This window comes from Oncorhynchus gorbuscha, linkage group LG11 (genome assembly GCF_021184085.1).
Source record: "Oncorhynchus gorbuscha isolate QuinsamMale2020 ecotype Even-year linkage group LG11, OgorEven_v1.0, whole genome shotgun sequence".
In the NCBI taxonomy this organism is placed as follows: domain Eukaryota; kingdom Metazoa; phylum Chordata; class Actinopteri; order Salmoniformes; family Salmonidae; genus Oncorhynchus; species Oncorhynchus gorbuscha.
This window is the reverse complement of record NC_060183.1, coordinates 52,505,623-52,530,924: the sequence shown is the minus strand read 5'-3', so window position 1 is coordinate 52,530,924 and position 25,302 is coordinate 52,505,623. Positions and strand designations below refer to the sequence as shown.

The following is a 25,302-nucleotide window of genomic DNA, read 5'->3' as shown; positions in this document are numbered from 1 at the left end:
ATGGTCAGATGAGGACGAAATAGAGCTTTTTGGAAACAAACACCAGATGTGGGTTTGGCATAGACAGAAACATATCCATGCAGAAAATGACCACATCCTCATTGTGAAGTATGGTGGTGGATCTTTGTTTTGGGCCTGTTTTATTTCCAAAGGACCTGGAGAACTTGTTAGGATACATGGTATCATGGACTCTAACAAGTACCAGCAGATATTAAATCAAAACCTGACTGCCTCTGCCAGGAAGTTTAAACTGGGCCGTGGTTGGATCTTACAGCAGGACAATGATCCAAAGCACACCTCAAATCAGCACACATTGTTCACTGACCACAGAACCAAGGTTTTGCCATGCCATCTCAGTCCCCTGACCTAAACCCCATAGAAAACCTGTGGGATGAGCTGAAGAGGAGAGTCCACAAGCGTGGAACTCTGAATCTGAAGGATCTGGAGAGATTCTGTATAGAGGAATGGTCTCAGATTCCTAGCCATGTGTTCTCCAACCTCATTACTCATTATAGGAGAAGACTCAGAGATGTTAATTATGTTAAACAATAATATAAAAAAATCACTGCCCATTTTGCTCATATTTACCAAGCATGCCAATATTAGTGGTGCGCTCTGTATCTTGGTAGTCTGTGTATGATGGCAATACACTGTTTTTTTTCTTTTCCCCCTTTACATTTGAGAAATTGATCATGTCTATATTCAATGTCATACTACAGACGTACTACGTAACTCAAATGATACACTGCCAGTTATTTCTAATGGAGTCTTTTTACCGTGACCGTAGTGGGGAGAGTGGAGCAGGAAAGACGGAGAGCACCAAGCTGCTGCTCAGACAGATCATGGAGCTGTGCAGAGCCAACTCTCAGCTGGAGCAACAGATACTACAGGTAAGACCTCATACCTACCCCAATATATGTCAAGAAAGACATTTGTAATTTTCTTATCTAATGCTAACACAGAGCAACATATATTGCCAGTAAGCTAGAGCTCTATTATATCTATAATAATGCTCACTCACTGACACTGAGTATAGCAAACATTAGGAACAACTTCCTAATATTGAGCCAGGGATGCTGGCCCATGTTGTCTTCAATGCTTCCCACAGTTGTCAAGTTAGCTGGATGTCCTTTGGGTGGTGGACCCTACTTGATACACATGGGAAACTATTTAGTGTGAAAAACCCAGCAGCGTTGCAGTTCTTGACACAAACCGTTGCGCCTGGCACCTACTATCATACCCTGTTCAATGGCACTTAAATATTTTGTCTTGCCCATTCATCCTCTGAATGGCACACATACACAATCCATATCTCAAGGCTTTTTAACCCGTCTCCTCCCCTTCATCTACACAGATTTAAAGTGGATTGAGCAAGTGACTTCAATAAGGGATCATAGCTTTTACCTGGATTCACCTGATCATTCTATGCCTGTGCCCAAGAACACTAAGATAACCTGCTTAAATTATTACCGTCCCGTAGCACTCACGTCTGTAGCCATGAAGTGCTTTGAAAAGCTGGTCATGGCTCACATTAACACCATTATCCCAGGAACCCTAGACCCACTCCAATTTGCATACCGACCCAACCGATGCACAGATGATGCGATCTCTATCGCACTCCACACTGCCCTTTCCCACCTGGACAAAAGGAACTCCTATGTGAGAATGCTATTCATTGACTACAACTCAGCGTTCAACACCATAGTGCCCTCAAAGCTCATCAATAAGCTAAGGATCCTGTGACTAAACACCTCCCTCTGCAACTGGATCATGGACTTCCTGATGGGCCACCCCCAGGTAGTAAGGGTAGGTAGCAACACATCCGCCATGCTGATCCACAACACAGGGGCCCCTCAAGGGTGCGTGCTCAGTCCCCTCCTGTACTCCCTGTTCACTCATAACTGCACGACTCCAACACTATCACTAAGTTTGCCGATGACACAACAGTCGTAGGCCTGATCACCGACAATGATGAGACAGCCTATAGGGAGGAGGTCAGAGACCTGGCCGTGTGGTGCCAGGACAACCTCTCCCTCAACGTGATCAAGACTAAGGAGATGATCGTGGACTACAGGAAAAAGAGGACCGAGCACGCCCCCATTCTCATCGACGGGGCTGCAGTGGAGCAGGTTGAGAGCTTCAAGTTCCTTGGTGTCCACATCACCAGCAAACTAACATGGTCCAAGCATACCAAGACAGTCGTGAAGAGGGCACGACAAAACCTATTACCCCTTAGGAGACGGGGGGTCCTCAGATTCTCAAAAGGTTCTACAGCTGCACCATCGAGAGCATCCTGACCGGTTGCATCATTGCCTGGTATGGCAAGTGCTCGGCCTCCGACTGCAAGGCACTACAGAGGATAGTGCGAACGGCACAGTACATCACTGGGGCCAAGCTCCCAGCCATCCAGGACCTCTATACCAGGTGGTGTCAGAGAATCGCCCTAAAAATTGTCAAAGACTCCAGCCACCCTAGTTGATAGACTGTTCTCTTTGCTACCACACGGCAAGCGGTACCAGAGCGCCTAGTGTAGGACCAATCGGCTTCTAAACAACTTCTGCCCCCAAGCCATAATACTCCTGAACACCTAATCAAATGGCTACCCAGACCCCCTTCCCTCCCTCTCTTACGCCGCTGCTACGCTCTGTTCTCATCTATGCATGGTTACTTTAACTCTACCCACTTGTAAATATTACCTCAACTAACCGGTGCCCCCGCACATTGACTCCACCAGTACACCCCTGTGTATATAGTCTCGCTATTGTTTTTTTACTGCTGCTCTTTAATTACTTGTTACTTTTATTAATTGTACAAATATATTTTTTAACTGCATTATTGGTTAAGGGCTCGTAAGTAAGCATTTCACTAAGGTCTAATACGATTTTGATTTGTCATGTTAATATTTTGTATGCTCAGTGTATATCAGACAAATAAGAGTAATAACAATTGGGTTGGGTGCTGCAGATATGGGAGACCGATACTGCAGCTAACAGAGTAGATTGATTTCGACACAACCCTTCTACCACACCTCAGGCTTGCTCTCATACCTCAATTTAAATGAACATGGAATGGAACATTCTTCTTTTTGCCTCGAGCATAGCTGAATGGGCGTTGAATGAGGTTGCCCCAAACACTGATCCAGTTTGTCAACTTGTATACAGCAACCGTAGCACTGGCACATGAAGGATGTGTGATCACACCTTGATGACATCACCACCTTGATGCTCATCTCTGTGTGCAGATGAATATAGGGTTGGCCGGGTACTCGTGACCTGCTCAGAACACTCATTCCAACGTCTGTGAGTCAGCCATTTTTGTGAGTCATTCAGTGGGAAAAGGGCCATTTATTGTCCTACTTTGTTCTTTTACGGTCCCACCTTCAGGTTGACGTGGCTTTTATGGAGGAGAAACCATGACATGTAACATTTTTAATGTTTGCATTAAAAATAAAATGGCCTTGATTGTTGTATTATCATAGTCCTGCCCACTGTTTAGTCAGAAGATGTAGCAGTGATAAAGATGTGTGTGTTCTAGAGGTTATAATAATCTTGAACAGGTTAGATTACCTGATGCCCCAGTGTTCACACTTCTGTTCCAACAAACAGAGCACACCATGCACTATGCAGAGACCCACACTTGGGAAATTAACCAATTAGCATAGACCTCAGTTCATTGCACACCTCTCGTAGGAACTAGTCTCCGGTTGCCTATTGTTTGCCACAGGCAAGACTCGGCAAGTTCAGTTGGCCCTAAGGCTGCCCAATTCTGATATTTTTTTCATTAATTGGTCATGTGTCTGGTTTTCTGCCACAACCCAAGAGAAACTTCCTTCCCACCATTTTGGAAACGCAAATTAAATATCATACCTGTTACATCCTCTTGGAGTCCCGACTGTGATGAGTGTAATGGTAAACAAACAGACATGACCGATGTCTTTCTTTGGTCTCTCCTCTCTCACGCTCGAGAAGCTCTCTGTGGGAGACGAGAGGAGATGAGACCGGTGGTCTTGAGGAAAATTCTTGAAGTGTGGGAAATTCTGCCGGCCTTTCTAGGGAATTGTATCTCTGGGACTTGGTGGGAGTGATTGGCTGGCTCCTTGGCTATGAGCTAGGGTTCAGCGAAAGCCTGTGTTTGACAAAACGTTTATATTACACTAACGTTATTCAAGGGTACATACAGTATTGATGTGATTAGAGTAGATATGGAGTTGATTATCTTGTACAGTATTTCTTAAGTCAGTATTCTGTAGTACTAGGTCCATGTACATTCACTACTTATTCTCTTACACGGAAGTGTTACAGATGCATGTTCTCTCTAGTATTCTACACCTTTTTGGAAGAGTGGGAAATGTAGTTTAACTGACCAATACTAGACAACATACAGTAAGAATGGAAATATGCTTTGCCAGAGATGACCACATGTTCAAAGTCACTACTTTCTCTATGCCACACATTTTTGTGTGTCTGCTGAGCGCAGCAGGGAGAATTGGAAGCGCCGTAGAGGGAGCACAGAGACTTCCAGCAGTCAAAACAACACATTTTCCAGACTTTTACATCTTCCATTTCCTCGTGCTGTTCTCTTGCGTTCTTCTGATGAGTTTGAGACTAACTTAGCTTCTCCGAGTCCAAATAAACACTCATAATGCAAATTCTACAAACTATTTTTCATAACTCACTGTTCACACCAAACAATTATGTTTTATAAAGGTGCTCCCTGGAACAAGTAAATAGTATTTACAACCTTACTTGACTGATCCAAAATATGGATCAGTCAACTGTTCTCAACAGTTGGCCGTGTAATTGAAGGGATGGAGGAAGTGAGCATTTAGATGTGAAGTTATAAGGGTGACATACTGTATGTTGACAGGATGTCCTGTGTCATTGATTTGCCACTGGTTTGAAAAAACAAGTCCTATCTCAGCATGCGATCCTCTCATTGTGGGGACAGCCAACTAGGACATTGGTTGCATTACAATTTGTTTAACAATATTGTTGAAAAAACAAGTCTAGTGCTCTTACTGCATTCTTCTGTATGTTTACTGGTAACTTTTGCTCACTGGTTAAGTCCTCACCACCACATCAATTCCAATGGCCTGTTAGATTTCAACACACTGACATGAGTTGTAATATCGAGTAAAAGGAGATGTCCATTTATTTTTACAGCTACAATGAGCCTGCTGTTTGTCCCTGAATAAGAGCATGTATTGTCTTCTACTTTCAACTTCCACTTCCTCTATTCTCCTGAGGTGTCAGATATAATGAATTTCCTAATTAATCCAATGACCTTTGTCTTGGGTATTCATTTCCTCCATGCAAAATGGAGAACTCTTGATGTTGCTGCACTGGTATTGGGGTTTCATATTAACACAGCCTTTACCTTAAAGGTTGTTTCTAGTAAAGAAACAAGAGACACTGGTCATGAATTTCATATTGTATTGCGTCCACACTACAATGTTTTAATTCTCCCCTGTGTATCAGATAATAAACCCTCGGTGTGTTTTGATGCCTAGCCTCGTGTGACAGCTGGCCAATGTTCTCTCTGATGTAATGTCGTCAGGCACACGGCTAGTGAATTACTCTAGTACTGTTGATGCCTCATGGAAGGTTGCAAATGGATGTCAAGAATCTATTTATGTCTTTATGATTCGGGCTTGGTCACGGCAAACTCCTGGCCCCATTTAGGATCACTATCATGTAAGTTCTGGAGCTGTACTAATCTTGTACTGTATGGTATTTCTAGGTGAATCCTCTGCTGGAGGCCTTTGGCAATGCCCAGACTGTGATGAATGACAACAGCAGTCGCTTCGGGAAGTACATTCAGCTGCGCTTCCACAACTCCTCAGGTGTGTGTGAAGTTTTTGAATCATCTATTGGCGTGTGCTTATGTTAAAATGAGTTTATTTATACACTTGCGAGAGAAAGTATTTCCTGTGAATTACGTGGGGATTACATTGATACGACAAAGACATTCGGATGCAGGACGACTTATTTTACCGTATAATGTGTTGTAACACTGAACCTGTATGTGTATGGTGCTGTGATCTAACAGTCAAAGGAGCTAAGATCAACGAGTACCTCCTGGAGAAGTCTCGTGTGGTCCACCAGGATGAGGGCGAGAGGAACTTCCATATCTTCTACTGCATGCTGGCGGGCATCACCCCGGAAGACAAAGACATGTATGGACTCCTGGACCCCACGCAGTACAGGTGGGTCCGACTGTGATGTAATCACTCTGCAACGTTTCCTCAACAGCATATAGTGAGTGTGGTCTGGGAATCAGTTCAAAAATACCACACTGTCATCAAGGTGTCATTGTTCACACACTCTCTATAATCACTAATAGCCATGATGTCATCTTACTGTAATGTTCTCTGCAGGGTGGGATACTGACTTAATTTTTTTTAAATTCAAGCTTTATTTAGCTAGACAAGTCAATTAAGAACAAATTCTTATTTACAATGACGGCCTAGCCCGGCTGGGCCAATTGTGCGCCGCCCCATGGGACTCCTAATCGCGGCTGTGATACAGCCCGGAATCGAACCAGGGTCTGTAGTGACGCCTCTAGCACTGAGATGCAGTGCCTTAGACCGCTGCGCCACTTGGGAGCCCAAGCTGATTAAGCTGACTATCTTCCTGTAATAACTCATATAATATGATACAATATGTCGTATTTTCTTCTTGTCACTTTCTTATCACATTTTCAAGCTGTACCTAAGTGTGTCTAAGTAATTCATATTTTTTCCTGGCATAAACCAAGGTGTTTGTTTTGAAACTATTCTATCTAGGGCTAATATTCCTCTTTTTTGGTTCTCATGGCTTATACGAGTAGCGACCACATAGTTCTCAGTGTATATGCTACTTGTATTTCACTTCTTCTTCTTGACAGTTGAACAGGCCTGGAGTGAAATGCTAGTTATTCAAACAATGTGGTGTTTGTAGAGGCCTACCATACAATGTAGTTGTTGTGCCCTACAATAGTGGGTGCCCTACTATGTTGTACAGCCTTTACAATGCAGTGCACCTATGTAGAAGCCTCAAAGTGTTTGTCTATCAGAGATATATGATGTATTTACCCTCATTCCTTCATATTGAAGCCTATGTGTGTGTAGTTATCTGTGCTCACCCATCAGATCTGTATAAATGTGTTTCTGTGGCTGTGTCTGTCAGGTATCTGAATGGGCGGTATGGCTCGGAGGACATCGTAAGGAAATGGGGGGAGAAGTACAGTGAGGTGTGTAACGCCATGGACATGGTGGGATTTGAGGAACAGGTAAGACCTCTCATTGGAAAAATCTTTCTCATCCTCTTACAGTATATCGGTCATAAAAGCAAACTCATATTGTCCGTATTGCCATGGGCTGGGATTTCACATTTTCTCCATGAACATCTGAATGTACTTTAATGTTTGACTAATTGGTTGATTGACCGATAAACGAATGGGTTGATGAATAAGCTGATTAACCAAAAGATAATTGACCAATTGATTTGATGATTGATTGATTGATTGACTGACAAAAATGGACTGATCTATATGTATATGTTGTGTCATCAGGAGAAGGTAGACATGATGACCATTCTAGCAGGGATCCTTTCTCTGGGAAACATCATGTTTGAGCCCACAGAGACCGACGCTCTCAGGGTCACCGACAAGTCCATGGGCTGGCTCAAAGCCACAGCCGTGAGTCTACTCTACAGCCTCCTCTCCTTTTCTTTCCTCCCGTCTTATTTTACTGAACCGGAAAGTGATTTGGATCAGGGCTTTCCAACTTTCCTGGAGAGCTACCCTCCTGTAGGTTTTCGTTCCAGTTACTATAACCTGATTCAGCTTACCAACCAGCTAATTACTAGAATCAGTTGAGCTAGATAACCTACAGGACGGTAGCTCTCCACGAACAGGGTTGGAGAGCCATGGTTTAGATACTGTCTCAATTATTACCAACTTGAGGATGATCTTTTTTTTAAAATGTTTATGGATTGATGAATAATCCATGAATTCACCTTTGTACTTTTTGTCAATTTATTCACCTTTGTCCTTGTTTGTCAACGGTTCCCTTTATCTGAAGTACAGTAATTACAGAAGCAACTGTCTGTTAACATTTACAATTTCCTTATTGACCTGTGGGTGTTTTCCAAATAGGCAATTCACATTTAGCTTGTTTTCCTCTAATAGTTTCATCCCTGACATTGACATAACAAAAGAGAGACTTCAAGAACAGTTCCAACAGTAGAAGAGTCCATGTGTTGGACTAATAATAATAGATTTTAGTAAGTTACAGTCAATTGAAAGAAATTAGACCCTAATCTATGGATTTGACATGACTGGGCAAGGGTGCAGCCATGGGTGGGCCACTTGGGAGCCAGGCCCAGACAATCAGAATGAGTTTTTCCCCACAAAAGGGCTTTATTACAGACAGAAATACTTTGACGCTCCCCCCTCAGACGAAGCTGTATGTGGAGGTCCTGGGCTGGCGTGGTTACACGTGGTCTGCGGTTGTGAGGCCATTTGGACGTACTGCCAAATTCTCAAAAACAACGTTGGAGGCAGCTTATGGTAGATAAATTAACATGAAATGGTGGACATTCCTGCAGTCAGCATGCCAATTGCATGCTCCTCAACTTGAGGCATCTGTGTTGTGTGATAAAACTGCACATTTTAGAGTGGCCTGTTATTGTCCCCAGCACAAGGTGCACCTGTGATCATGCTGTTTAATCAACTTATTGATATGACACACCTGTCAGGTGGATGGATTATCTTGGCAAAGGAGAAATGCTCACTAAAGGATATAAACAAATTTGTGGTCAATTTGAGAAAAATAATATTTTTGTGCATATGGAACATTTCTGGGATCTTTTATTTCTGCTCATGAAACATGGGACCAACACTTTACACGTTGTGTTTATATATATATTTTATATAGTGCCTTTCATTACAATTACAAAGTCCCTTACAAAATAAACTTATAGCGTTCTGGTAGTTATTGGACGATGGTCTTCCACAACTTCAGATGAAAGGTTAGAAGGGCAGTAGGCCTAGCTTGAGTGGCGGGAGCTGCAATGGTAGCGGGATGGAGGGAGATCAGTCTGGTCCGGAGCTCTTCATCGGGCACCTTGTCTCCTGTTCCTCCTCCTCCGTAGGTAGGTTGGTTTGTTAACTAACGAAATTGTAGCAACCAGCTGGGTGAAGCTTCGGCAATTGTTAAAGCGGCAGAAGACTAGGCGAGCCTCTTATCTCCTCACACTGCAGGCCACAGCCTTCTAGAAACCGGGGCAGGTGGCACAAAAAGCCGGTGCTGTGTTTCATCATTTAAAATGATTGCGTAGCCAGACAGCTAGCTAGCCAATCCAAACAAACAAATACATTTGCCAATAGCCCAGCAACTCCATTAGTCAATACCACCAGTCAGATATTTTAACTTGGCAACAGTCAGGAAGTTGTATATTTACATACTTATGTACAGGAGCTCTCAGCTTAGGCTGCTTCACTGATCCATTATAGTGGTTTAAACAGCAGAAGAGAGGTGTCCAGGGACTACGGTTGGGGGAAAAACTAGTGTTGTCAGTCCAGAGCATTCATAGTAAAATAAACAAGGGGATTGTTGCGCTAATTGCTACAGTCCTCACATAATGACCATGGACCGTTCTAACATGGGCAGCTGCTTGCTCCTGGAGACACAGTGTAGACCCTTTTTTTAGCGAAAGGGGTGTGTGTTTCTTGATGTGCTGTTCAACTAGTTTGCGTGTGTATGTGCATTATATTTAAACGTTCTACTGTGTCCGTTAGTTTATGCATAGATGCACAGATCCACAGGTGATAGTGGCGTGTGTGTGTGCATACATACGCGTACCTTCTATTTAAACAGGTGAATGATTGCCCCCTCCTCCACAGTAACTCCCCCATAAGCAGCCTCCCAGGCAGGCAGGCTGGCGGTGGTGGGCTGAGCCGACATCTGGCCAGCTCAGATAAGACACAGTGCTTGTAAAAGGTCACGAGGGGCTATATTTGGAGTTGAATGGAGAGGTATTGCTCACAATGCTAGGTGTACTTCCAACTGACGTAGGATCAGCTGCCCTTTGCCCAGTTTTAAAAACAACTTCACAGATCCTGGTTATTGAGGTGATTCTAGCTCTAACAGCAGGGGTGATTTATTTGTATTTATTTCACCTTTATTTAACCAGGTAGGCCAGTTGAGACAGGTTGTCATTTACAACTGCGACCTGGCCAAGATAAAGCAAAGCAGTGCAACAAAAACAACAGAGTGGCACATAAACAAACATACAGTCAATAATATAATAGAAAAGAAAAATATTAAATCTATGTGCTGTGTGTGCAAATGTAGGGAGGTAGGCAATAAATAGGTCATTAATACTAGAGTGATAGATGTGCAGATGATGATGTGCAAGTAGAGATACTGGGGTGCAAAGAGCAAGAGGGTATGTAATAATATGGGGATGAGGTAGTTGGGTGTGCTATTTACAGATTGGCTGTGTACAGGTACAGTGATTGGTAAGCTGCTCTGACAGCTGATGCTTAAAGTTTGAGAGGGAGATCTAAGACTCCAGCTTCAGTGATTTTTGCAATTCGTTCCAGTCATTGCCAACAGAGTAATTGGGGCGGCAGGTAGCCTAGTAGTTAGATCTTTGGACTAGTAACCGAAAGGTTGCAAGATCAAATCGCCGAGCTGACAAGGTAAAAAAAAAAAAAAGAATAATCTGTTGTTCTGCCCCTGAACAAGGTAGTTAACCCAGTGTTCCTTGGCCGTCATTGAAAATAAGAATTTGTTCTTAACTGACTTGCCTAGTTAAATACATAAAAATAAAAAAGGTTTTAAGTGTTGGCCTCGGGAATGTGCTGGTATAGACTTATAGATGACCTGACGAGAGCATACAGGTTGCAGTGGTGGGTAGTATTATGGGGCTTTGGTGACAAAACGGAAGGCACTGTGATAGTCTACATCCAGTTTGCTGAGTAGAGTGCTGGGGGCTGTAAGTTGATTAAACAGCATGATCACAGGTGCACCTTGTGCTGGGGACAATAACAGGCCCCTGTTTTGTAAATGACATCACCGAAGTCAAGGATCGGTAGGATATTCAGTTTTAATAGGGTTTGTTTGACAGCATGAGTGAAGGAGTCTTTGTTGCGATATAGGAAGCCAATTCTAGATTTAATTTTGGTTTTGAGATGCTTAATGTGAGTCTGGAAGGAGAGTTTACAGTCTAACCAGACACCTAGGTATTTGTAGTTGTCCGCATATTCTAGGTCAGAACCGTCCAGAGTAGTGATGTTAGTCAGGAGGGTGTGGGCAGCAATTGGTTGAAGAGCATGCATTTAGTTTTACTAGCGTTTAAGAGCAGTTGGAGGCCACGGAAGTAGGGTTGTATGGCATTCAAGCTCGTTTGGAGGTTTAACACAGTGTCCAAAGGGCCAGAAGTATACAGAATGGTGTCGTCTGCGTAGAGGTGGATCAGAGAATCACCAGCAGCAAGAGCGACATCATTGATATATACAGAGAAAAGATTCGGCCCAAGAATTTAACCCTGTGGCACCCCCATAGCGACTGCCAGTGGTCCGGGCAAACCGGCCCTACGATTTGACACAGTGAACTCCGTCTGAGAAGTAGTTGGTGAACCAGGCGAGGCAGTCATTTGAGAAGCCAAGGCTATTGAGTCTGCCGATAAGAATGCGGTGATTGACAGAGTAGAAAGCCGTGGCCAGGTCAATGAATATGGCTGCACAGTACTGTCTTTTATCGATGGCGGTTATGATATTGTTTAGGACCTCGTGGCTGAGGTGCACCCATGACCAGCTTGGAAACCAGATTGCAGTGGAGACGATACGGTGGGATTCGAAGTGGTCGGTGAACTGTTTAATAACCTTGGCTTTCGAAGATTTTAAAAAGGCAGGGCAGGATGGATATAGGTCTAACAGTTTGGGTCTAGAATGTCTACCCCTTTGAAGAGGAGGATGACCGCGGCAGCTTTCCAATCTTTGGGGATCTCAGACAATACGAAGAGAGGTTGAACAGGCTAGCAATAGAGGTTGCAACAATTTCGGCTGATAATTTTAGAGAGGGTCCAGATTGTCTAGCCCAGCTGTTTTTTAGGGATCCAGATTTTGCAGCTAGCAGCAATGGTGATTAGAGCATGCTAGCAGCAAGGGTGATTAGAGCATGCTAGCAGCAAGGGTGATTAGAGCATGCTAGCAGCAAGGGTGATTAGAGCATGCTAGCAGCAAGGGTGATTAGAGCATGCTAGCAGCAGGCGTCTGATCACTGTAATTGTTTCTCCTTTCGTGATGCTAATGCTAAACTGTTGCTAATATAGACAAACCCAAAATGTTGGGTTGCTGACTCTGGTCCCCTGAATACTACTGGGTATACAGACTTGAGCCGAATGTATATTTTGATTGAACTATACATTTTGAGGGCTAATTAGTAATAAAGTAGTGCTACATTGTGAAATCTACAGCACTTTGTCTGTTTCCCCTTTTTGAAATTGATTAATTGAAAGTATCGTTGTCTGAGGATGGCCTTTGTTTGATATCTGGCAGGAATGTTGCATGCCTAGCATTGCCATGACTTTAGCATGTTCAATGGGGCCACTTCTGGGTTAAAGGGGACTTGGGGCTAGCATGGAGGTTGCTTTTGGTTGAAATGTGTGTCACTCACTATACCAGTGTATCACTTTATATCAGTGGTCTAAATGTTTAAGTGTTTATTTATGAAACTAGCAGTTATTTTTTTGTTGTTGTTGTGTGTAAAATATAACCTGTCTGCTTTGTGCACTTTCTATTGAGACCTATGTTTTTGTGTAATTAATATTTGTGTGTGTTTGCCTTCTCAGGGTCAGTTTGGGGTGCAGGAGGAGGAGTTGCTGAGGAGTCTGACCTGTACTCTGTCTGTGATGAGAGGAGAGGCTATCCGCAGGTTGCACAACCAGCAGCAGGCTGAGGGTAAGGAGAAAAACACTCAAGCACTGGTCCGGGATCAACTTTCCCTACCACCATCACCTTAGCCATTACGAAGGAGGGCCTGAGTTAGTATTAACCACCATGGATACTAACTGTTCCATGGTGGTTAGTGCTGGGTCCGGTTTCCTCTTTCACTGGGTCTTTCCATGAAACTGGAGAGCACAGTGTTTGTGTAGCTACATACCTGACAATGCTAGAACACAAGTATGAACATAACAGGATACGGTTTCGTACAATCAATGTGGTATGTCTTTAGCGCTTATTACTAGTGCCAACCAGGCATGTTCTTAAGGTACTTGGACAGCTTTGAGTTTTCACCCTAATGGTTAAGGCTGGGATTTAGGGAGGGTAAGCTGACCACAACTTCCTCCTAGAGTATTTAAATAAGGCCCATGTTTGGCTGACCAACTAGTGCAAATAGAGACAGCTTTTAGCATCAATGGGAGTGGGAAAAAAAGGAGCAAAAGCTCAATATGGAAATGCTATTAATGTTTTCAAGAGAGCTTGACTCCATTAATATGTTGTGTATTTGCAGATGCCAGGGACTCCATCGCCAAAGTGGCTTACGGGAGAGTATTCGGCTGGATTGTCAGTAAAGTTAACGAACTGCTGGCTCCCAACGTTGACTTTGACGTTGAGCTCAGTGAAATAGGTGAGTTTCAAGGGGAAACTTTTTAAGGCTTCAAATGTAATAAAATTGCTAAACTCTTCATATGTTTTCTTCATCGCAAGTAGAGATGGTCGATGTCAGATTGACTGTTCTATTTTCTTGTTCTATAATACAGGTATCCTCGACATCTTCGGGTTTGAGAATTTTGCTGTTAACCGTTTTGAGCAGCTCTGCATCAACCTGGCCAATGAACAGCTGCAGTACTTCTTTAACCATGTAAGTGTAAATATCATTGCCACAAGGAAGTAGCCCTGTAATCTAGGGTGTTTCTCTATTTAAGTCCCATAAAATGACAGCCTGTAGGGTTTGTTAACTTGAGACCCAAACATTTAACACAAACATGTGGCCAGCTTGTCTCTTTATTTAGTATTAGTGGAGGAACAGGAAAATTGTGAAGATAGTCTACAATAGGTTCTGCTTTTTGAAATGGCTATAAATGCATATTCAGTGAAAGGCTTCAGAAAAATGAATTAGGTCCGAAAGTATTCAAACCCCTTGACTTTTTCCACATTTTGTTGTGTTGTAGCCTGAATTTAAAATGTAGTAAATGTAGATTTTGTGTCACTGATCTACACACAATACCCCATAATGTCAGTGGAATTATATTTGTGATTTAATGGCTGTGATGGGAGACAACTGAGGATGGATCAAAAACGTGTTTACTTCACAATACTAACCTACAAGAAGTGAGCCTGTAAAGAATACAAATAATGCAAACAGGAGGCATGTTTTGGAATAAGGCACTAAAGTAAAACTACAAAAAAAGTGTCCAAGAAATGTACTGTATGTCCTGCGTACACAGCCTTATGTTTGGGGAAAATCCAACACAACACATTACTGAGTACCAGTCTATATTTTCAAGCATAGTGGTGGCTGCATCATGTTAAGGATATGCTTGCAATCGTTAAGGACAGGGAAGTTTTTCAGGATAAAAAAAAAACGGAATGGAGCTAAGCACAGGAAAAATCCTAGAGGAAAAGCTGGTTGTCTGCTTTCCACCACACACTGGGACATGAATTCACCTTTCAGCAGGACAATAACCTAAGGCCAAATGTACACTAGGTTTGATTACCAAAATGACAGTGAATGTTCCTGTGTGACCACTTGAACATCTATGGCAAGACCTGAAAATGGTTGTCTAGCAATGATTAACAACCAATTTGACAAAGATTGAAGAATTTTGAAAATAATAATGGGCAAGTGTTGCACAATCCTGGTGTGGAAAACTCGTAGAGACTTACCCAGAAAGACTCACAGCTGAAATTGCTGCCAAAGCTGCTTCTACAAGGTATTGACTCAGGGGTGTGAATACTTATGTAAATGTCCTATTTCTGTATTTAATTTTTAATACATTTGCAAACATTGAGTTTTGTGTGTAGATGGGTGAGAAAAATACATTTGATACATTTTCAGTTCAGGCTGTAACGCAACAAACTCTGGAATAAGTCAAGGGGTATGCACACTTTCTGAAGACACTGTACATATGCAGGTGATTATGGAGTTAAAGACAGCTTATTTTTACTAGTCATGCTGCTGTAGTTTGGAGCACCATGCTCTACTAGTTAATATTACACAATTTACCTGTTGGGCCTTTTTTCAGGACCATGTGAGCACTGAGCATATTGGTTCAAATGTATTGTCCACAAGTCCCACAAACAGTATTTGATCCAAATCCAACAAATGCCCACAAACCTTTTTGAGTAGATTTCCTGATATACTTGACTTGCACATTGATAAACATGACACCAGATCAGGAAGCGCAGGCTTTACTTTCTCCCTTAGGACTGAAATGTGAGGCCTCATCACCACCAGCCATGAAATCTCCCTTAACCCCTTTTCTTTTTGACATACAAAATGTTTATATGAAAGGGGGTCTGTGTTTAATCTCTTGTTCCGCTTTCTCAAATTGCAGCACATATTCCACTCTGTCATTTACACCTTTTGAGTACTTCGCTGGGTGGGGGTAGAAATCTGATTATGATTATTTATCATTGTCGGATCACTACACTGCATTATACGCTGAGTGTACAAAACATTAAGAACAATTTCCTAATATTGAGTTGCATCCCCCTTTGCCCTCAGAAGAGCCTCAATTCGTTGGTGCATGGACTCTACAAGGTATCAAGCGAACCACAGGGATGCTGGCCCATGTTGGCTCCAATGCTTCCCACAGTTGTGTCAAGTTGGCTGGATGTCCTTTGGGTGGTGGACCGTTCTTAATAGACACAGAAAACTGTTGTGCACGAGAAACCCAGCAGCGTACCCTGTTCAAAGGCACTTAAATCTTTTGTCTTGCCCATTCACCATCTGAATGGCACACATACACAATCCATGTCTCAAGGCTTAAAAATCCTTCTTTGACCTGCCTCCTCCCCTTCATCTACAATGATTTTAAATGGATCTTAAACAGTTACATCAACAAGGGATCATAGCTTTCAACTGGGTTCATCTGGTCAGTCTATGTCATTGAAAGAACAGGTGTTCTTAATGTTTTGTGCTGTCATTCTATTGGAGTGGACTACATTATTTACACTGAACAAAAAATATAAACTGCACATGCATCAATTTCAAAATGTTTACTGAGTTAGAGTTCATATAAGGAAATCAGTCAAATGAAACAAATTCATTAGGCCCTAATCTATGGATTTCACATGACTGGGAATAGAGATATGAATCTGTTGGTCACAGATACCTTAACATCTCTTGGATATGTGTGTCCCACCTGGCCAAAAGACAAAGAAAATTCAGAGCGCCAAATTCAAATAAATTACTTTAAAAATAGTACGTTCATGAAATCACACATGTAAGATACCAAATTAAAGCTTCACGTGTTGTGAATCCAGCCAACATGTCAGATTTCAAAAAGGCTTTTCGGCGAAAGCAAACGATGCTATTATCTGAGAGAAGCACCTTGAACATCTATGGCAAGAGAGAGAGAGCATATTTCAACCCTGCAGGCCCGACACAAAACGCAGAAATAAAAATATAAATCATGCCTTACCTTTGACGAGCTTCTTCTGTTGGCACTCCAATATGTCCCATAAACATCACCATTGGTCCTTTTGTTCGATTAATTCTGTCGATATATATCCAAAATGTTATTTGGCGCGTTCGATCCAGAAAAACACCGGTTCCAACTTACGCAACGTGACTGCAAAATATCTCAAAAGTTACCTGTAAACTTTGCCAAAACATTTCAAACTACTTTTGTAATACAACTTTAGGTATTTTTTAAAGTAAATAATCAATATAAATGAAGACTGGATGATCTGTGTTCAATACAGGAAGAAAACAAACTGACGCTACCTTTCTGGTCATGTGCCTCTAACAAACAGTACACTTGAAGTGACCCTTGTTTTGAACAGGGCTACTTCTTCATTACACAAAGGAAAAACCTCAACCAATTTCTAAAGACTGTTGACACATCCAGTGGAAGCGGTAGGAACTGCAAGAAGATCCCTTAGAAATCTGGATTCCCAATGAAAACCCATTGAAAAGAGTGACCTCAATTTTTTTTTAAATCTGAATGGTTTTTCCTCTGGGTTTCGCCTGCTACATAAGTTATTATACTCACAGACATGATTCAAACAGTTTTAGAAACTTCAGAGTGTTTTCTATCCAAATATCCTACTAATAATATGCATATCTTATCTTCTGGGGATGAGTAGCAGGCAGTTGAATTTGGGCATGCATTTCATCCGGACGTGAAAATACTGCCCCCTGTCACCAAGAAGTTAAAAAAAGGTAGGGGCATGAATCAGAAAAATAGTCAGTATCTGGTGTGACCACCACACATCTCCTTCGCGTAGAGTTGATCAGGCTGTTGATTGTGTCCTGTGAAATGTTGTCTCACTACTCTTCAATGGCGATGTGAAGTTGATGGATATTGGCAGAAACTGGAACACGCTGTCGTATGTGTTGATCCAGAGCATCCTGAACATGCTCAATTGGTGACATGTCTGGTGAGTATGCGGGCCATGGAAGACCTGGGACATTTTCAGCTTCCAGAAATTGTGACCAGATCCTTGCGACATGTGGACATGGGGAGGATGAATGGCACCACAATGGGCCTCAGGTTTTCGTCACAGTATCTCTGTGCAGTCAAATTGCCATCGATAAAATGCAATTGTGTTCATTGTCCGTAACTTATACCTGCCCATACCATAACCCCAACACCACCATGGGGCGCTCTGTTCACGATGTTGACATCAGCAAACTGCTGGCCCACATGACGCCCACATCTGGCATCTGCCCGGTACAGTTGAAATCGGGATTCATCCATGAAGAGCACACTTCTCCAGCGTGCCAGTGGCCATCGACGGTAAGCATTTGCTCTCTGAAGTTGGTTACGACACTGAACTGCAGTCAGGTCAAGACCCTGGTGAGATCAATGAGCACGCAGATGAGCTTCACTGAGATGGTTTCTGACAGTTTGTGCAGAAATTCTTTGGTTGTGCAAACCCTCAGTTTAATCAGCTGTCTGGGTGGCTGGTCTCAGATGGTAGAGAAATTAACATAATTATTTGTCAACAGCTATGGTGGACATTCCTGCAGTCAGCATGCCAATTGCGCGCTCCCTCAACTTGACAAATCTGTGGCATTGTGTTGTATGCCAAATTGCACATTTTAGTGGCCTTTTATTGTCGAGAGCATAAGGTGCACCTGTGTAATGACCATGCTGTTTAATCAGCATATTGATATGCCACACATGTCAGGTGAGAAATGCTCACTAACAGGGATATAAACAAATAGAGCAATAGCTTTTTGTGCGTACGGAACATTTCTGGACGTTTTTATTTCGACTCATGAAACATGGGACCAACACTTTACATGTTGCATTTATATTTTGGTTCAGTGTAATTTATTGCATAAGACTTCTTATGGCAATTTTGTGACTGAAGGCAACACACAATTGAATGTGCCAACTTCTAATGAAATTATTAGGCAAAGCACTTCTGAAAGAAAGTGTGAATACCTGTTGTAATTTTGTTTTTCGTTCATACATCTTCGCATGTATTTTGTTGTCCTACAGCACATCTTTCTGATGGAGCAGAATGAATACAAGGAGGAGGGCATCGAGTGGGAATCCATTTCCTTCAAAGACAACAAGCCTATCCTGGTAAAAATATATTTCCTCTCGTTTCTCATCACTTAGTATTATTTTTCTCTCTCAACCTTTTTTCTTTCCCCCTTTTACACCCTCCCTCTCTCCGTTTCCCTCCCATCTCTCTCAGTAATAACACAGACTGGTTGTTTAAACACAGTGTGAGTCTGCCAGACAGACCAGAACAAAGTGACCGAGACCCCAGGAAGGGGTTATGCTGACGGGGCAGTGTTCAGTCACATACCAGGAGCTTAATGGGCACTTCTGCTTTTAGCCTGTGGCATCCTCATCTGTCTATATGGATGCCACTGGTTTCATTTGGCCAAGAATAGTGTCCCTGTCCAATGCTGAAGGTATGAGTACAGCCAGTCGGTAAGCTATGGGATAAGATGGACACATTAGTTGTTGTGGGAAGGATTCTAACTCGAGTTAGGATTGGGCCTAGGGTGAGTATTGCACAACCTGGATCCACAGCTCCTGTTCTGTGTACCTACTCTAAGTCCTAATGCATACCGAGCACTATACAACTTGTAGAGCATTTTACAGTGCAGGGGCCATAGTCAATAAAGATCGGGGAACAAGGTTTTCAGGATAAGACTAAAATACAGTGCCTTGCGAAAGTATTCGGCCCCCTTGAACTTTGCGACCTTTTTCCACATTTCAGGCTTCAAACATAAAGATATAAAACTGTATTTTTTTGTGAAGAATCAACAACAAGTGGGACACAATCATGAAGTGGAATGACATTTATTGGATATTTCAAACTCTTTTAACAAATCAAAAACTGAAAAATTGGGCTTGCAAAATTATTCAGCCCCTTTACATTCAGTGCAGCAAACTCTCTCCAGAAGTTCAGTGAGGATCTCTGAATGATCCAATGTTGACCTAAATAACTAATGATGATAAATACAATCCACCTGTGTGTAATCAAGTCTCCGTATAAATGCACCTGCACTGTGATAGTCTCAGAGGTCCGTTAAAAGCGCAGAGAGCATCATGAAGAACAAGGAACACACCAGGCATGTCCGAGATACTGTTGTGAAGAAGTTTAAAGCCGGATTTGGATACAAAAAGATTTCCCAAGCTTTAAACATCCCAAGGAGCACTGTGCAAGCGATAATATTGAAATGGAAGGAGTATCAGACCACTGCAAATCTACCAAGACCTGGCCGTCCCTCTAAACTTTCAGCTCATACAAGGAGAAGACTGATCAGAGATGCAGCCAAGAGGCCCATGATCACTCTGGATGAACTGCAGAGATCTACAGCTGAGGTGGGAGACTCTGTCCATAGGACAACAATCCGTCATATATTGCACAAATCTGGCCTTTATGGAAGAGTGGCAAGAAGAAAGCCATTTCTTAAAGATATCCATAAAAAGTGTAGTTTAAAGTTTGCCACAAGCCACCTGGGAGACACACCAAACATGTGGAAGAAGGTGCTCTGGTCAGATGAAACCAAAATTGAACTTTTTGGCAACAATGCAAAACGTTATGTTTGGCGTAAAAGCAACACAGCTCATCACCCTGAACACATCATCCACACTGTCAAACATGGTGGTGGCAGCATCATGGTTTGGGCCTGCTTTTCTTCAGCAGGGACAGGGAAGATGGTTAAAATTGATGGGAAGATGGATGGAGCCAAATACAGGACCATTCTGGAAGAAAACCTGATGGAGTCTGCAAAAGACCTGAGACTGGGACGGAGATTTGTCTTCCAACAAGACAATGATCCAAAACATAAAGCAAAATCTACAATGGAATGGTTCAAAAATAAACATATCCAGGTGTTAGAATGGCCAAGTCAAAGTCCAGACCTGAATCCAATCCGAGAATCTGTGGAAAGAACTGAAAACTGCTGTTCACAAATGCTCTCCATCCAACCTCACTGAGCTCGAGCTGTTTTGCAAGGAGGAATGGGAAAAAAATTCAGTCTCTCGATGTGCAAAACTGATAGAGACATACCCCAAGCGACTTACAGCTGTAATCGCAGCAAAAGGTGGCGCTACAAAGTATTAACTTAAGGGGGCTGAATAATTTTGCACGCCCAATTTTTCAGTTTTTGATTTGTTAAAAAAGTTTGAAATATCCAATAAATGTCGTTCCACTTCATGATTGTGTCCCACTTGTTGTTGATTCTTCACAAAAAATACAGTTTTATATCTTTATGTTTGAAGCCTGAAATGTGGCAAAAGGACGCAAAGTTCAAGGGGGCCGAATACTTTCGCAAGGCACTGTATATGAACCTTGTACTGTGAGAAGGCATGTTTTAAAGTCATGTAGTTGTGTACCATGTTTCAATCAGTTAACAGTTGGCAAGATTAACTCAAATATGCATTTTCACAGTAAAGAACTGTATTTGTTTGGGTGTTTTTCCTACAACTAATTAATTTGATGTGCTTCTCTCCCACAGGACCTGTTCCTCACTAAACCCATTGGAATCCTTTCTCTCCTGGACGAGCAGAGTGCCTTTCCCCAGGTACCTAAGTGGTCTCCATACAGTTTTTTGGAGAAATTACCCCCCCCTACATCTTTGCCTTAATGTATATGTATTCATTCTAATTTCTTTTCACTCTTTGTGCCCTCAGGCGTCAGACAGAGACTTTGTGGACAAGTTGAACAGTAAATTTAAAAGCAGCCCCCACTATGAGGTGGTCCGGAGTCACAGCCCCCTCTTCACTGTGGTTCACTATGCTGGGAAGGTGAGGTTACATTCATACATTACTTTATAATAATAGTTCATCTAACTGTCCAGTGTTTCCAGTTTTCTATTAAATTTGATCTATAATTAATTATGTTAAAAAGCAGCTTTTCTGCGAATGTAATGATGTGGGCGCACACCGGTCTTTAAAATTATTCATGCAAATACAATTCAAGTAGACCGCTGATTGGCCAGCTCATCCTTCTCAGGATTTGTGCTCTGGGCACAAATACGAGTATAGGATGAGTCAACAACATTATTTGGGTATGAGTTAACATAATATTAACTCTTAAAAGTGAGATTCTCACTGGACAGTTACTTGTATAATGCCTTGGAGTTGTGTGTTTATAACCGCATCTATACTACATCATGACTGCATTATAACTCATTATGAGTGTGCTTATGAAGCATAGCTAATTCTCTCCTTTCTGTGTCCAGGTCCAGTATAATGGACTAGGCTTTCTAGAGAAGAACAGAGACACCATCCCAGCCAGCATCAGAAGCCTCTTCATTAACAGTGTCACGCCCCTACTCAGTCTCCTCTTCGCAGGTACATGAGGGAATCTGAATGTTTCTGTATTCAACAGCTCTGCACTCTGCCAGAAATTACCCATGTTTTTATTACTGCACAATCGCTGATTTATGTATAGTACCAGTCAAAAGGTTGGGCACACCTACTCATTCAAGCGTTTTTATTTATTTTTACTATTTTCTACATTGTAGAATAATAGTGAAGACATCACAACTATGCAATAACGCATATGGAATCATATAGTAACCAAAAAAGTGTTAAACAAATCCAAATATATTTGAGATTCTTCAAAGTAGCCACCCTTTGCCTTGATAACAGCTTTGCACACTCTTGGCATTCTCTCAACCAGCTTCATGAGGTAGTCACCTGGAATGCATTTCAACAAACAGGTGTGCCTTGTTAAGATAATTTGTGGAATTTATTTCCTTATTACGTTTGAGCCAATCAGTTGTGTTGTGACAAAGTAGGGGTGGTTTAAGAAGATAGCCCTATTTGGTAAAAGAACAAGTCCATATTATGTCAAGAACCGCCCAAATAAGCAAAGAGAAATTAGTCCATCATTACTTTAAGACATGAAAGTCAGTCAATCCAGAAAATGTTAAGTACTTTGAAAGTTTCTTCAAGTGCAGTCGCAAAAACCATCAAGCGCTATGATGATACTGGCTCTCACGAGGACCGCCAACAGGAAAGGAAGACCCAGAGTTACCTCTGCTGCAGAGGAAATTTTGTTAGAGTACAAGCCTCAGAAATTGGATCCCAAATAAATGCTTCAGAGTTCAAGTAACAGACACATCTCAACGTCAACTGTTCAGAGAATGCATGAACCAGGCCTTCATGGTCAAATTGCTGCAAAGAAATCACTACTAAAGGACACCAGAAAGAAGAAGAGACTTGCTTGGGCCAAGAAACATGAGCAATGTACATTAGACCAGTGGAAATCTGTCCTTTGGTCTGATGAGTCCAAATTTGAGATTTTTGGTTCCAAACGCTGTGTCATTGTGAGATGCAGAGTAGGTGAACGGATGATCTCCCCATGTGTGGTTCCCACCGTGAAGCATGGAGGAGGAAGTGTGGGGGTGCTTTGCTGGTTACACTGTCAGTGATTTATTTAGAATTCAAGGCACACTTAACCAGCATGGCTACCACAGCATTCTGCAGCGATATCCCATCGGGTTTGCGCTTAGTGGGACTATCATTTTGTTTTTCAACCAGACAGTGACCCAAAACACACCTCCAGGCTGTGTAAGGGCATTTTGACCAACAAGGAGAGTGATGTAGTGCTGCATCAGATGACCTGGCCTCCACAATCACCTGATGTCAACTCAATTTGAGATGGTTTGAGATGAGTTGGACCGCAGAGTAAAGGAAAATCGGCCAACAAGTGCTCAGCATATGTGGGAACTGCTTCAAGTCTCTTGGAAAAGCATTCCTCATAAAGCTGGTTGAGAGAATGCCAAGAGTGTGTAAAGCTGTCAAGGCAAAGGGTGATTACTTTGAAGAATCTCAAATATAAAATATATTTGGATTTGTTTAACACTTTTTTTGGTTACAACACGATTCCATATGTGGTTTTATTCATAGTTTTGATGTCTTCACTATTATTCTACAATGTAGAAAATAGTCAAAATAAATAAAAACCCTTGAATGAGTAGGTGTCTTTTGACTGGTACTCTACGTTTGTGTACACCGTGAATGTTGATCTGTAGCTATTAAATCAGTTCTGTAAAGATGCGTAACATGGATCAGAGCTGACACAATGACGTGGGCTTGTTTCCAATGTGGATTTGTGGACAAATATACCCCCTGACCTCTTCTTAGAAAATTATGTAGGATTTAAAAAAATAATAAATGGGTACTCTTATCTTAACACAACAACATAGCATTCACAGACTCAGTTTGAGAATTGTTCTAGTTTAAAACATTGATCACTGTCTGTCTGGCATCTCGCATCTAATATTCACTTATGATTCATATTTGATGTCTTTTCAGCCACAATCTCCAGAACAGGCACCTTGATGCCACGCAAAGCCAAGGTAGGCACTGTAGATCATAAAATATTCAGTTTGAATATGTCCAGTTTGAAAAAAATTCACCAAAGGTAACAGAATATGATATACAGCAGATTCTGTAGAACGAATTACTTTTGGTTCCAAACAGCCAGGGTCATATTTGGACCTTTCTTACAGTGCAAAAGTCAGAGCCAGAATGTGGGTTTAAATTATTAAACATCTTTTTTTCTTTTAGCTCATGCAAAAGGCAGATGACAACTTTAACTCAACTAGGAAACAGTCGGTCGGGGCCCAGTTTAAGGTAAGGCAGACGTCGACTTTGTTACACATCTGGATTTATACATTTCCTATTTCTGAGTGTTATATTTCAAAATGATGTATGAACAATAATGAAAACCCCTGTAAATATGCCTACCTATAGACTGAACTGCTGTAAGATAGATATGCACATATAATGGTTAGTGTGTCATACCTTCAGCACTCTCTGGCTGTGCTGATGGAGAAGATGTTTGTTGCCAGTCCTCACTTTGTCCGCTGCATCAAACCTAACGGCAGCAAGCTTCCTGATCAGGTGGACAACAAAATAGTCATGGACCAGGTGAGAACCAATATTTAATATGTTATTTTAGATGTACTGTAGGCATGCCTATCTTACATTACCTTCATCAGTAGCAGCATTTCCTTTAGATTATTTCCTATGCTGGATGCACAAGCCTGAAATGACACCAGTCGTTTTGTGCATTTACAGTTTGACCCCTTTTTCAGAATAATCCATGCTTTCAAAAGCTAAGGAAATGGTACATTACAAAATCTACACTACCGTTAAAAAGTTTGGGGCCACTTAGAAATGTTCTTGTTTTTGAAAGAAAAGCACATTTTCTGTCCGTGAAAATAAAATTGATCAGACATACAGTTTAGACATTGTTAATGTTGTAAATGACTATTGTAGCTGGAAACGGCAGATTTTTTTGTGTAATATCTACATTGTAGAGTTGCAAAGAAAAAGACATATCTCAGTCTGGCCAATAAAATATTGAGATGGGCAAAAAACTGGGACATGCTTAACACCCCGGTCATCCTACAATCCAAGCTTGATGCCCTCAATCTCACACACATTATGAATGAACCTTCCAGGTACAACTCCAAATCCGTAAACACCGACACCCTCATAGATGTCATCCTAACTAACTCGCCCTCCAAACACACCTCTGCTGTTTTTCAATCTCAGCGATTACTGCCTCATTGCCTCCATCTGTAATGGGTCTGCGACCAAACGACCACCCCTCATCACTGTCAAACGCTCCCTGAAACACTTCTGCGAG

At 41.9% G+C, this 25,302-nt stretch overlaps 1 protein-coding gene across 3 annotated transcripts in view; it reads left to right on the top strand.

The window, feature by feature from the left end:
- The window catches only part of LOC124048912 (myosin-IIIb-like), a 58,191-nt gene that overhangs the window by 16,557 nt on the left and 16,332 nt on the right, over window positions 1–25,302 (top strand). For all 3 annotated transcript variants that reach the window (XR_006841326.1, XM_046370085.1, XM_046370086.1), the window contains 15 exons: window positions 788–890; window positions 5,740–5,842; window positions 6,049–6,205; window positions 7,167–7,269; window positions 7,552–7,677; window positions 12,840–12,948; window positions 13,502–13,618; window positions 13,752–13,852; window positions 18,669–18,755; window positions 21,152–21,217; window positions 21,327–21,440; window positions 21,878–21,989; window positions 23,961–24,004; window positions 24,216–24,281; window positions 24,459–24,578. Coding sequence is in view for 2 of the 3 variants with exons in the window: in XM_046370085.1 (XP_046226041.1) it covers window positions 788–890; window positions 5,740–5,842; window positions 6,049–6,205; window positions 7,167–7,269; window positions 7,552–7,677; window positions 12,840–12,948; window positions 13,502–13,618; window positions 13,752–13,852; window positions 18,669–18,755; window positions 21,152–21,217; window positions 21,327–21,440; window positions 21,878–21,989; window positions 23,961–24,004; window positions 24,216–24,281; window positions 24,459–24,578 (1,528 nt within the window). In the remaining variant the exon portion in view is untranslated. The remainder of the gene's footprint in view (window positions 1–787; window positions 891–5,739; window positions 5,843–6,048; window positions 6,206–7,166; window positions 7,270–7,551; window positions 7,678–12,839; window positions 12,949–13,501; window positions 13,619–13,751; window positions 13,853–18,668; window positions 18,756–21,151; window positions 21,218–21,326; window positions 21,441–21,877; window positions 21,990–23,960; window positions 24,005–24,215; window positions 24,282–24,458; window positions 24,579–25,302) is intronic.